Here is a 13,948-nt window from a genome sequence, read left to right as displayed (position 1 = left end):
ATGACGCTGATTTCAGACAGATTGTTAGCATTCCTCTGCTTCCTACCCCGGCCCCCGACAAACTCATTTGGCACTTCTCTGATAATGGGAGATATACGGTGAAGTCGGCCTATAAATTGGCGAGCTCTCTCACGCTCGATGAGACCTACCGCGGAGATGGGAAATGGAGCAAGCTTTGGAAGATCAATGTCCCGCCGAAGGTCCGGCATTTCCTCTGGCGCGCAGCAAAGAACAACCTTCCGACGAAGTAAAACCTCTTATCTCGTGGGATTGCTGTTGGCGGTGAGTGTGCCATCTGCCGAGAGGGCTATGAAAATCTTTGGCATTGTTTTTTCCACTGCCCTTTTGCTGAGGAGTGTTGGCGCATTAGTGAGTTTTATGCCGCCATTGCCACCATTGTTACTAGGTGTGAATCTTTCCAGCAAGCGCTGTTCTCGATTGTGGATGACAAGAACGAGGAGCAGAAAGCGTCTATTTGCATGTTGCTCTGGCAAATATGGCGCGATAGGAACACGGTTGTTTGGAAAGGCATTTACCCTGTTCCGTCTCGTTCGGTGTTCTTTGCTGCAGATTGCCGCGATGATTGGCTGTTGGAGCGAGCACCTCAGGCGCAGCATGGGCGTAATCAGCGAGCTGTCCCGACCTGTTTGGGTTGGCATCCTATCACGCCTGGTATGGTCATTTGTGGGGTTGATGCAGCCTTCTTTAACAGCTCTCGCACCATGGGGATTGGTATGGTTATCAGAAACCATGAGGGAGACTTCATTGCTGGGAAAGCTCTTAATGTTATGGGGCAGCGTAATGTTGAAGAAGGTGAGTTAATGGGCATCAAAGAAGCCCTCTCGTGGATCAAAGAGCTCGGCTTTGAGAATGGCTGGGTGGAGAGTGATAGCCAACGGGCGTGCAACGCGATTTGCTCAAACGAGAGGAACATCTCGGAGTTAGGTGCTATTGCTAGTTTCTGTCGGGATGAGCTCTTGACTCTCCCGGGTTTTAAAGTTCGTTATATTAGACGTGAGCGTAATATTATTGCTCATTGTTTAGCTAAGGCAGCGAGAGATATTTCTACACACCATGTTTGGAGTGAACCCCCGGTTGCTGTGGCGGGTCATCTTCATTTACCATGTACCTGTGTTCAATAATATATCGTCTCGGTTCTCTCAAAAAAAAAGATGAATTAAAATAAAAAAATTTATGCATGCATGTTACACACACTTAAATGCGGTTAAAATACAAAGACTACTCATATATTAATTATATATAAGTTGGATTGAATTAATAATGGTGATATTTCTTTATTTGGGGTGTAAGAAGTTGAATATGGATGTAACAACATAGTGTTTGCCTATAATTATTTGATGCTATTTTATGAGGGAAAGATTATTTTATTTTATTATCAGCATATTTTTGTTTGCCTTGAATAATTTATTGAATAGATTGTAAAAGACATATGATATATAGATTTATAATCGAATAATAACTTCTGCAGAATAATTGTAATATGCCTATTTTAATCATTTGAATATTTGATAATCAAAGGTATTCTTTGAAAGGAAAAGAAAAACATTATATTCACCGATGAGTAATGCTCTACTAGTATGATATGAAAGATCGTTTCAAAAAAAGTATGGCATGAAAGATGTTGAGGCGTAATCGAGCGGAGCTATATAGGAGTACTATTTTGTTTAAAATTGACTCATTTATTATTGATTACTCACTCCGTCCCACGAATCTTGACACGTATTTCTTTTTGGGTCGTTCAACGAATCTTGACACATTTTCAAATAAAGTAATAATTTCTCTCTCCTACTTTATCACTTTTATACTTTAGTATTATACACTTAAAACACTAATCTACAATTCATTAATTCCCGTGCGAAACCAAACGTGTCAAGATTCGTGGGACGGATGGAGTAACTTTTACTTCAATTCCCAAACACATATGGGCCTATATATATTCTGCCCATTAAAACTATGGATTTTGCTTGATTAAATGGGTTTTTCTTCAAAACTGGGCCACAAGCCCAAAATTAACATTAGTCATCTGATTGAAAAATAAAACTAGAAATTTAGGTGTACGATTTCATTCTTGCATATTTTCACCGTTGGGGAGGGCTAAACATAAATACAATTCTTAAGATATAAAATAAAAATTATTTTCAGTCCTTAAATCATTAAAATTTAGGGTTGATTCATCATCCTATTGGATAAATTCATGGTCCTGAGTTCGAATTTCAAAAATAACAAAAATTTATTTTTCGCAATTCATACATATGTTCACACGTGTCCTACATAAAATTCATATATTCAAAATTGTTTTTATTTCTTATTTTAAGATGCGTTCTAACGGTAACCTTTTCCTTTACCATGTATGAATATTCTCGTCGGTTTTAGTCCTAAAATTCCTCATATGCCCGTTAAAAAAATAAAAATAAAAGAAAATCCTCATATGTAATACACTACGAAAAGCCCATCCCTTGGAATAAAAATAGATAAATTATCTACATAGACGCACTCGATGAGTGGTCTAATTAGTGAAAAGTCAATCTCGTGTCTGAAAATTCCGGTATAATTATTTAAAAGGCGTTTATTTTGAAGGATTAATCTTGATAAATAAAAATAATAAAATTAATTTATTATTTATTTTAATATGATATCCAAAGACCCTCGATTATCTTTATTATTTAAACTAATTTTGTTCTATTCTTATTCCATTTAACTGAACCAAACTGAAATTTTCTTTAACCGATTTTTTTTATTAATTATATAATTTAATGACTAATTTGTCCTTATTACATAGTTTTGGAACTGGCAAAATATATTGATTCTATTCCATTTATACATTGTAAATTTAGAAAATAAATTATTCTTAAAGAATCTTAAAAGCATCTAACAAATTGGCGGCAATCATTTTGTGAGGAAATTGGCGTCACTATAACATTCATTGTCATCCTTAATTAAGAAATAGATGTAATATATATAAGAATATATCATGTTCTTATATCTTCTTTTTCTTAATTAAACGTAATTAATTAAGTGTGTATAATCCCAAATTCATAGAAGATCGTAATTGTATATTGAAATATATTTTCAAATATATGATTAGTATATATATTTTCATGTGCATTATAATATATAGGCTATACAATTACTATAGTGGAATGACAATATTGTTTATATTAATATTATAACATAGTTATATATGTTATAATATAATAATCACTTTGCGTGTGTTACATAGTTATATTTTATATATAACTATGATTATTGTTCTAAAACAAACTACATCTAACTTATGATATTAATATAGTTTACTATATGAATATACAAGTATGAGACTATAAATATAATCAAACAAAAAATAAATAATATATTTAATTTATATATTGTATACTCTATATTTAAAATAAAATAATTAATATTTTAAGCATATTTCTAAATTCAAAAAACTTGTTTGGGCTCGATTGAGCCCATGAACATTAAAGTATTTGGTACTTAAAGCTCGATGATTTATGAAACAAATCAAAATTAAGCTTTTATTTATGTTTATTAAGTACACAACTCTAATTTGTAATATAAATTTGTGTATTATCCTATTAAATAGTCTTTAAAATGTTCTATGAATTATGATAAAGAGAGACACAATTTTAAAATAAAAATAAAAATAAAAAGTAAATACTTAAATGAATAGAATCAAATAATTGAGAACTCGAATACTATTCTTTCATTAAAAAGGAATTAAGTATTCAAATACTCACAAATAATTGATAAACGAATCGAATACTCAATCATATAACTGGCATTCGAATAATGAACGAATACTAAATCGAATAGTTTGATAGTTCATGAATACAAATCGATATCGTTACATTCAATTTGATTCGTGTACAGCCCTACAACAATGCATGGAGTCATGTCCCCGTTTTCCATCAATAACATTTATAAAACAATGTAATATGATTTTATTGAAATTTATATTGCAAAATATAAATTTTTAATTTAATAAAAGTAGATGTTAACATGTATGCATGGTACTATGTTTAAAAAGAATCATCATTAATATTTTTAAAACTATCTAATAGGATAGTAGGCAAATTTATATTACAAATATAATTTTGTACTTAATAAATAAAAATAAAAGTTTAACCTTGTTTCGTTTCATATTGATGCGATTCTCAAGCTTTAAGTACCGAATACTTTTATGTTTACGGGCCCGATTGAGCTCAAAGCAAGCTTTCTAGCCTTAGATATATGCTTAAAATATAAAGCTTTCTAGCTTTAGATATATGCAAGAATGCTAGTATAACACTTTTGGTGGACGCGAATTTTCAGAAAAATAGTTGATAGATGTGTGTTAAGTAAATTAAAATGAGTGGATGTGGTTGAATTGAGTTAAGGTCATATAGAAATGAGTTGTAGTTAAAAGGTGAAAATGAGGTCATGTTCCTAAAAAGGAAAGTGTTACACTCTTTGTGGACGCCCAGTCGGATAATTGTATTACACTCGTGGACCGTGGGACGGATGAGTAATTATTTAAATTTAAATATAGACTGTAATTAAATATATTAGTATTTAATATCATTTGATTATATTTATAATCTCATACTTATATATTCATATATATTAGTATATAATAAACTATATTGATGTTATAAGTTAGATGTAGTTTATTTTAGAACAATAATCACAATTTTATACTATACAATATAAACTATGTAACTCACACAATATGATTATTACATTATAACCATGCATGTTATAATATTAATATAAATATTACTATCACTCGATTATTTAGTAAAAAATAACGAGAAATTAGTAAATTGGAATTGAATAGTAGAAAATTAACTTGAACCGATATGTATTGATTTAAGAAAAAAAATATTAGAATAATATTCAACAAAAATAATTTGCATATACAAAACAAATATAAATAAAAAAAATAAGTTTTTTTAGAATAATATATAATAAAATAAGTTGAAGGCAATTTAAATAAGAAATTAATAAGGAAAAACGCATGCATATATTAAATGCATGCAAAATGAAAAAAAAATTGCCAAACGGAATTTTGATCCTAAAACCTAGTAGTAATAAATATTAGCCTAACTCTTTATCGTCTTAATGAATTGTTACATTCAATCATGAACAGAAAAAAAAATGTCAAATTATATACGTACTTGTCCATTTGAATTATTTGAATGGTGTTATGAAAATTTTAAATTAGAATATAAAAAAACGCTTTTATCTACAAAAAAATTATTATTCGTTAAATTATATTAGTATTAAATTAGAATTAAAAGATTATTAAATATCATTACATGGATAAAAATAAAACTATTTCAAGACATAATATATCTTCACTATTTGAATAAAATCCATGTATATTTTGAAAGTAGTGATGAAAGAAAATGCGTAAGTGAGAGAGACAACAACAACAACAACAAAATATTTGGAAAACAAATTTCAATATTTTCCTTAATTATCATAAAGATTAATTAAAATTATAAGTACATTAAAATATAATAGTAATTATAAAATTTGAAGCTGTACTGTAAATTGGCATACTCATAAAAAATGCGAAATGCCCCAAAATATAATAAACAATGGGTAATTAAATAAAATATTGTTTTCTTTAAAAAGAATTCCTTATCTCATTTGTTCACATGCACTCAAGTGGGCTGTTGGAGAAACTAAGCATTGCACTCAATCATTGGATGGTGGCCCAATTTTCTTGGTCATGGAGAATGTGACCCCTCTGTGTGTTCAATCATGTTCTTAGATAATTTTGTGTGAAAGTGAAGTGATATTTACCAAACTCACTTTGGTGTTAATTTCTATTAGTTCCATTAAATAAAATAAAAATAAATATTACTATAATTTTATGGGGTGTAGAAGTATTTTTATTGTTTCTCTTTTACTATTAATTAAATAATTTGTATGTTAGTCATATAATGAAGATGTAAGAAATATTGACATGTAAATACACAAATTTTTAGTTAATTCTTGAATTGTACATGAGCTTTAAATTTGGTATCATAGATAAACTTTCAATTTATTATGGATTTTGTCACGAAATTAGAATACTCCTCAAATTTAAAACCATTTAAAAATTAATCAAGCTAAAATTCATGACTTTGAATTTTTTTTGAAGAAAACTTGAGTAAAATGATGCAGGAAAAATAAAATTTTATGCTCACTCTATTTTAATTTTATGATAAAATTATAACAAATTAAAAATTATGTATGATCACGCCAAAATTAAAACTTACGTATAATTTGTGATTTGATTCAAAGTTTATGTATTTAAAGTTCAATATTATTCATTGACATATAAATAAAAGGTTTGAGAAATCAACATGTGACACAGAAATTAATACATTGTGCAACGTGTTATAATCCAGCCAAATTTTTATCATCGAGAATGTGACATTTCTTCATTTCGAATCATAGTCTTAAAATACTCCATATCAAAATGAAGTGACGTATACCAAATTCAAATTTTCTACAAAGAATAATGAATATAGGTAATGTACTAGATATTGAATTTTGTCGGCTATTTGTTTTTTAATTACAATTCATAACTCATAAGTACGTGTGTTGAATGATTCGAACTTCCAATGAACGTCTTATCAATTGAGAGATAATTCATTTAATAGCCTTTTGTTTGTTTATCACATTGTATTGAGATTTTATGGGGTGGAGAGTTAACTTTTTTCTTTTTTTTTTACTAAGGATGCTAATAAGTAATAAATGGCTAGTAATCAATTATTTAGTACATCAATTAAATTTTATTTTGAGAATGTGCGTTCTGTTTAAATCTTAATTTCATACTTATAGATTTAAAATTTTTTTAAAGGGGTATTGGCATGTAAATATTCAAGCTTTTCACATAATCTGGTTTTACACTTCAACTTTAAAATATGCCTAAATACCTGAATCTTATATTCTTTATGGTTTTGCACTAGGCGAATTTTTATCCTCAAATCGTTGCGGACATGACAGTCGGATTGACATCCCAAACCCTATAATTACATGTTTTAGATCCATATTGACAACAAATTTATCTATTTCATTATGCACTCAAACTTTCCTCTCAGTCCAACTACCACGTCAATAATCTCCTAATTATAGACATCCGACGCATAAATTTTGTGTTTTATTTTTATTGAGGTTTATAAATAATCGAAACTCTACTTACTTAAGAAGTAGCCTAGGTGCCTAAGTCATTACAAATTAAAGGCATTGTACAAACGAGATTAAATGGCAATAAAAGAACTCATAAAGTTCATATATGACTAATTTTAAAGAACAATTTAATTGAATGCATTTCTAGAAGGATGTGATAATCATATAAAAGTGTTTGAATTACCGAATTAGACATGTAATTGGACCCCATTTCCATAAGTCACAACTCATAACACGATCTTCTTGAGAATTTGTGAAGCCTACCAGTCTATTTTGTCCACTTATACAAATATCAAATATTGAACCAATAGAGATTTGAAAATTCTTGTGCATTTGTCAAGAAAATCTCAAACCAATGACAATAGTCTATCACACTTTCTGTCTGGCATTTTCTCATCATCCAATTGTCAAAGCCAATTATTGGGATCCATCACTATCTTTGGGAAAAAAAAAATTTATTATAATGTGAAATACTTAGAGGTTTTCAATTTATCAATCCTTTATTAGGCTTTAACAATTTTTTTGCTTATTTTTTCGTGATCCAGCGATGAACAAATATGATGTCACTATCATCTTTTTTATTTGGACCCATTTTGGCTAGTTTAATTAATTTCACTCGTGACATTTAGAATTCAAAACGAGATCTTGAAAAATTTTATGTGAATATTCTTTTTATCTTTTTGAAACAATTCATGTGACTCATTTATTATTTTGGGGGATATATATATGTTACTGGATGGATTTTCATTGTGTAAATGAATGAGTACAGAAATCAAATCTAATCGTTTCATTTATTTTTTTAATTAAAGAAAATTAATATGATTATTCGAAATACATGCTTATAATTCATCCTCTTCTGATGTTGTTATGTATGTACTGAAAAAATAAGAACAATTAATTGTGACGTAATTATTAATGAAAGCGGTCGGTCTATTTACTTTCAAATTAATTTAATTTAATTAATTAAATTCAAATTATTGTTGATGGTGCTGCTAACAATAATAGCGATTACATATAAATCGATAATGAAAGTAAATATGTTTACATAATCGAAATATAACTTTATAAATTATTAGCAATTCAAAGAAATATGAGATGCGTTCTCTTTTGGCGATACACCTTCTTCACGAACTCGCTAGTTATACTTTGTCTTTATCTGATGTAATAATAATTTAAAAGTCGAGTTTTCCAACTTGACTTTCGAATATTGCCATTTCTGATTTGAATTAATACAAGCATACCTTCTCCCTCAAAAAAAGAAAAGAAATATGAGATGAGAATATTCTGTTGTCTTATTCTTTTAATTTTTCCACAACCATTAGCTTTTTACGTGCTCTAAATAATTCGACGTAACATATAAGAACGATATTTAATACTCCTACATTTTTTAAAGATTAGGCAGTCAAAAAAGCAAAGCTATGCCATAATTTTATTTCCCCACTATCAGTTTCCCTAAATCATTCACACCATTACATCCCAATTTTGGTAATAATAATTAAAGCACCACTACACCAATGATCTCTACTCTTTGTCAACCATCTAGTGTGATTCTTGTTTTCACATCCTCTTTGTCAACCATTTAGGCCCCACCCCAAACAAATAAAATAACCCAAAATCAAATCTATCCCAACAATTTGAAAATAAGAAATTACCCCCTAAATCTAATCTAATGATAGAAAAAATATTCCCATGCATGTGAAATTGTGAAGGCCCTTTTCCCAACCAATCCAAATGTAGCCCCCCTTTTTGTCTCACTAACCGTCAAAATTCCATGAAAAAGTAATTATCAAAATGGACCATCATAATCATTGAGTTAATCAAGATTAGTGGCATAACGGGATTTTGGCCGACGTGTAACAGTAATCAAGGGTAATTTGGTAATTTCAGGTGGCTCCTCCATACCCAAACGTTTAAATGCTAGCTGTGTATGAGAGTGACCTGAAAACACTCGTCTGAGTGCTTTTATTGCGCTGCTTTCCCCAAAAGGCCCACAATCTCTACACTCACTAAACAATTCATGGGAAAGAAAAAGATTTCATTTTTTTTAGAGCGAGAAGAGGAAGAGGGAAGGGAGATAAAGAGCAGGAATTTAACCGTTAAAGGCGGCGCTTGAAAAGGGCTGTAACGTTGGGGAGGGAGGAAAAAGAAGCTGACTTTGCTGTTAAATTCTGGGTTTTATTTGTGATGGTCAAATTTGAACGTGCTTAGTTTAAAGTGGGCTCTTCTCTCTGTTTGTAAAAATGCAGTCTTTTTCTTTCACACACTGGATGGATTTGATTATTTGAATTGTTGTTAGTTGGGTTTTGTGTAGAGCTAGTAGTTTGGCATAGATCTGTTGGGAGATTTGAGCTTGTGATGTTTTTGTTTCTGGGGATTTGGGTAGTTGGATTATAGGAGGGAACGTGACATTCTTGATTCTCCTTCTCTCTCTCTCCTAGTAATTATTTTTCTGTTTTTCGAGTTTCTTTCCTCTTTGTCACGGGATGCTAGCGTTTAAAAATGGTAATGAGGGATTGATTTGGTATATATTAGGTGAATTCAATTGGGATTCTATTCAAAGAATCAAAGTTTAGGGGAAAAAAGAATTTGATAAAGGAAAGCAAGAATTTGGGGTTTAAACTTTAGAGAAAGAAGGAAAATGGGTTGCTTTTCTTGCATAAGTCCTCCCAATAAGGATGTGAGGGATTATAACGGAGGAGATATAGACCCAAGAATCACTAATTCTTCAGGTTAGTACCATTCATGTATTCGTGTGTTCTCTTCAATTTGAATGTGTGGATCATTGTTGGTTGTATGACTATGATGAATGTGTTTTGAATTTTAATGTGCTTATTTGGTTTCTTGATGTGCAGTTGGTGGGAAGCGAAAGGCGAATGCCAATGGTAGTGGTGAGATCATGAGCATATAGCTTTTGAAATTTGGCCTATATTTATTGTCTATGGGCCTATGGCTTGTTTTTGCTGTTGTTCGAGATTTGGATATTAATTTGATGCATTGTCTTACTTGTTTTTGCTGCTGTTTGAGTTTTGTAGTGAGCGTGAAGAAAGGAAGTGTTGCTAGAGCAAAGGGAAAGGATGGCAACAATCCCTCAAAGGGCAATGCTGCTCGTAGCTTCACCTTCAAGGAGCTTGCTCTGGCCACTCAGAACTTTAGGGAGGCTAATTTGATTGGCGAAGGAGGTTTTGGGAGCGTCTACAAAGGCCGCCTCGAATCTGGCTTGGTATATATGTTATGTTTTCATTGTTCTTGAGATATTGAGCTTTACAAGTATGCAAAATATTTTGATTAAAGAAGAGATTTGTTGAAATTAAATTTGGTGTTTTACATAGATGATTGATGGCCACCGAGAAACTGGCTTGGTAAATTTGTTATGTTTTTCTGATTTTGAGATTTTGAAGTTACAAGTATGCACATATGTTTGAATGAAGAAGGGATTTGTTGGAATGGAATTTGGTGTGTTGCTTAGATGATTGATGCCAACTTATGCTTAATAAGGAGTTTCACACGTTGGCTTCCACGAGCAGGTTGTTGCTGTGAAGCAGCTCAATCTTGAAGGGCTGCAAGGGAATCAAGAATTCATTGTTGAGGTTCTGATGCTCAGCCTGTTGCATCACCCAAACCTCGTGAACTTGATCGGTTATTGCACTGATGGTGATCAGAGGCTCCTTGTTTATGAGTTCATGCAGTTGGGTAGCTTGGAGAATCATTTGTTTGGTACATTTTTTTTTCCTTGTTGGATTTCTTAATCGATTCGACTACCTGTTTTTGGATTGTTTTCAATGTTTGGACCACTCTCTAGTTAGTCTTAATTGTTGAAAACAGATGATAGTGACACATAAAGAAAAGGGGAAATATCATTTAACTAACTTCACCTAAGCATTTCTTAGTCCATCTCTGCTTAGTTTTTTATTTTTTCTTCAGGTTTTCTTTCCTGTCTTGATGCGCTCTTAACACGTTTTTCAGGCGTAGATTTAGAAATGAGTGTGTTGGATACTACTTAGGCTATGATTTGAGCTTTCAACATCGAATCTATTTGAAGGAGTTACCTACACAGAGATGAACACTTGCATTTGCACCTATTTGATGACTATATATTATTATGAATTGTGTTGCTATCTTCTGGTTTTATATGCTGGTTTAAGAGTTTTGTCGCACTGTGTAGATGGGAAAATGAACTTGGGTAGATAAAGAATCTTGAGCTAAAGCATAATCTTTCTTTCAAAAGCATCCATGAATGAATGGTTGGAGTTATTTCTGTTTTCAAATGCAGAGGCTGCTCAAACGCCACTCAGTTGGAGCACGAGGTTGAAGATTGCAGTTGGTGCTGCTCGTGGCCTTGAGTATCTTCACTGTAAGGCGAACCCACCTGTCATCTATCGCGACTTGAAATCTTCAAACATACTGTTGGACAATGATTTCAATGCCAAGCTGTCGGATTTCGGGCTTGCCAAGCTAGGGCCGGTTGGGGACAACACTCATGTCTCAACACGGGTCATGGGGACCTATGGATATTGCGCCCCGGAGTATGCTATGAGCGGCAAACTCACCCTAAAATCCGACATCTACAGCTTTGGCGTGGTCTTGTTGGAGCTCATCACCGGACGCAAGGCTATCGACTGCACTAAGATTCCGGGAGAGCAGAATCTTGTTATGTGGGTGAGTTGTTCGTTGAGAAAATATTCGAGCTAATTTCAAGATTTGTTTGTCAAAATATCAAAGTATGTGGTGGATTAAGCATCTGGTTTTGGTTGCAGTGTCGGCCTTATTTGAAGGATCGGAGGAAGTACATACAGATGGTGGATCCTCTACTGGAAGGGCGATTCTCAATCCGGAGCCTGCACCACGCCGTTGCAATCACTGCAATGTGCCTCCAAGAACAAGCCAGCTTCCGCCCGTTGATCAGTGACATTGTTTTGGCGCTTGAGTTCTTGGCGTCACAAGCGGAGGATTCTCACTCCCACAACCGGACCTCATCATCGCCATCCCAGCTACACGTTGCTAAGGCTGAGTCCAGAAGGCAAGATCATGAGAATCCATCCAGGTGAACGTTTGCTTTCTTTGCCGGCCAATGCATATAGAGTTTCATCATCTTTTTCATACCTATTTTACTGTAAATAATGCTTCATATGTTGTTGCTAACACTTTTTATTTTTTGTGGGATTTCTTGAGCTTTTTTCTCTTGCCATCAAGTTGTGGTTTTCTCGAGTACATATACCCATTTTTTTTATTTTCTTTTTATGTTTGCGTCGGTCTGTAAACTCCATCCGAATCTTGTTTCGTGTTAGAATTCTGGAAATTGTGACATACATGTCGTAGAGCTATCAAATACTATGATCCGACCTAATTGGGCCGTGTTTGTATACACTAGGTCAATATTGGGATTGGTGGGTGGGCCGGCCCAGCCCAATATCATGCATTGGCGCTCTGGTTTCGCCCATGTCGGCCCTTAGAAGCTCTAAAAACTAAAAAGCCCATCTTTTCAGCGGGCTTTTATATAAACTGCCCAACTAATTTTTAAACTGGCACGATATATTCAGCCCGTTTTCTCAAACGGTGTATGCATTTGTGATTATTAAGTCTGGGAGTAATTATTGAGTTTATTTTTTTCGTGTTTAAAAAGATAAGATTGATTATCGAGCTATTAAATTAGTTTTTGTATTATACTTAGTAATTTGAACATATAAACATTCTCAAGTGCATTATGAACGGTGGTTTAGGTAAGCTTTAAAAAATTAAACACGTTGTAGCCATAGGTACAAACTTATATGCATTTAGATTCATGACGCATTTGCCTTAATTAAATTTATAATTTTACTTATTAAATCTTTAAGGCTGCGTTTACTTTAAGGGTGCGTTCTCTTTGGCTGTAAATTTATCATGAGAAAATAAATGATAAATAAAATTTCACCCTTTAAATCCTTCATTTCTTTTTCCACATTTCCTACTTGACCCTTACTCATTCCTCATTTACACTACAAAGGTGGTATAGAGGGATAATATTATACCTCATTTGTAGTGTAAATGAGGAATGTGGAATGAGTAAGGGTCAAGTAGGAAATGTGGGAAAAGAAATGAAGGATTTAAAGGGTGAAATTTTATTTATCCTTTTTTTTCCCATGATAAATTTACAACAAAAAAGAACGCGCCCTAATAGATAAATTTATCCATGGAAAATGATGGATAACAAAAATTTATGTCTTTGAATGTCTCCTTTCTTTTCCAATATTTGACACAAAAATATTTTTCTTTTCCTTATTTTCACTTCAAAGATGGATAATACTGCGAAATAATATTATACATCCTTGAAGTGAAATTAAGAAAGGAAAAATAATTTTGTGTCAAATGTTAGAAAAGATAAAAAATATTTAAACACATAAATTTTTATTATTCATTTTTTTCATGAATAAATTTATTCATCGAAGTAAATGCAGCCTAAATAAAGAAAACTAAAAAGCAGACGCAACACTAGTAGTGGGTTATCGTTAGAAACAAAAATGTAATGGGGCGGATTTTTAGTAGTGGGCTGAGTGAATAAAAAAAATTAGATTGACACCACGCTTGAAAGCCCAATATTCACCGTTTTATAAACAAAATATATTCATAAACTAAATATTACTCCATCCGTTTCATTACAAATGTCTCATTGTTTTTTTAATAGTATATTCTCTCTATATTTAATATTTAAATAATTTTCATCAATCTATTTTATCTACTAATTACACATTTCTTAATTTTTGTATTCAAAAGTAATGGGATATTTGTA

The 13,948-nt window shown here is 32.0% G+C and overlaps 1 protein-coding gene across 1 annotated transcript; it reads left to right on the top strand.

Annotated features, from left to right (window-relative positions):
• The first annotated feature begins 9,128 nt into the window (after positions 1–9,128).
• LOC131010980 (probable serine/threonine-protein kinase PBL21) lies at positions 9,129–12,529 on the top strand. Its single transcript, XM_057938702.1, has 6 exons — positions 9,129–9,914; positions 10,038–10,073; positions 10,218–10,405; positions 10,710–10,899; positions 11,456–11,841; positions 11,940–12,529. Exons 1-6 carry the CDS (start codon positions 9,824–9,826, stop codon positions 12,228–12,230), a joined length of 1,182 nt encoding a protein of 393 aa, XP_057794685.1. The 5' UTR covers positions 9,129–9,823; the 3' UTR covers positions 12,231–12,529.
• Positions 12,530–13,948: the final 1,419 nt, after the last annotated feature.

The sequence above is a fragment of the Salvia miltiorrhiza genome, chromosome 2 (genome assembly GCF_028751815.1).
Source record: "Salvia miltiorrhiza cultivar Shanhuang (shh) chromosome 2, IMPLAD_Smil_shh, whole genome shotgun sequence".
NCBI classification, from domain to species: domain Eukaryota; kingdom Viridiplantae; phylum Streptophyta; class Magnoliopsida; order Lamiales; family Lamiaceae; genus Salvia; species Salvia miltiorrhiza.
This window is presented reverse-complemented; position numbering and strand designations above follow the sequence as displayed.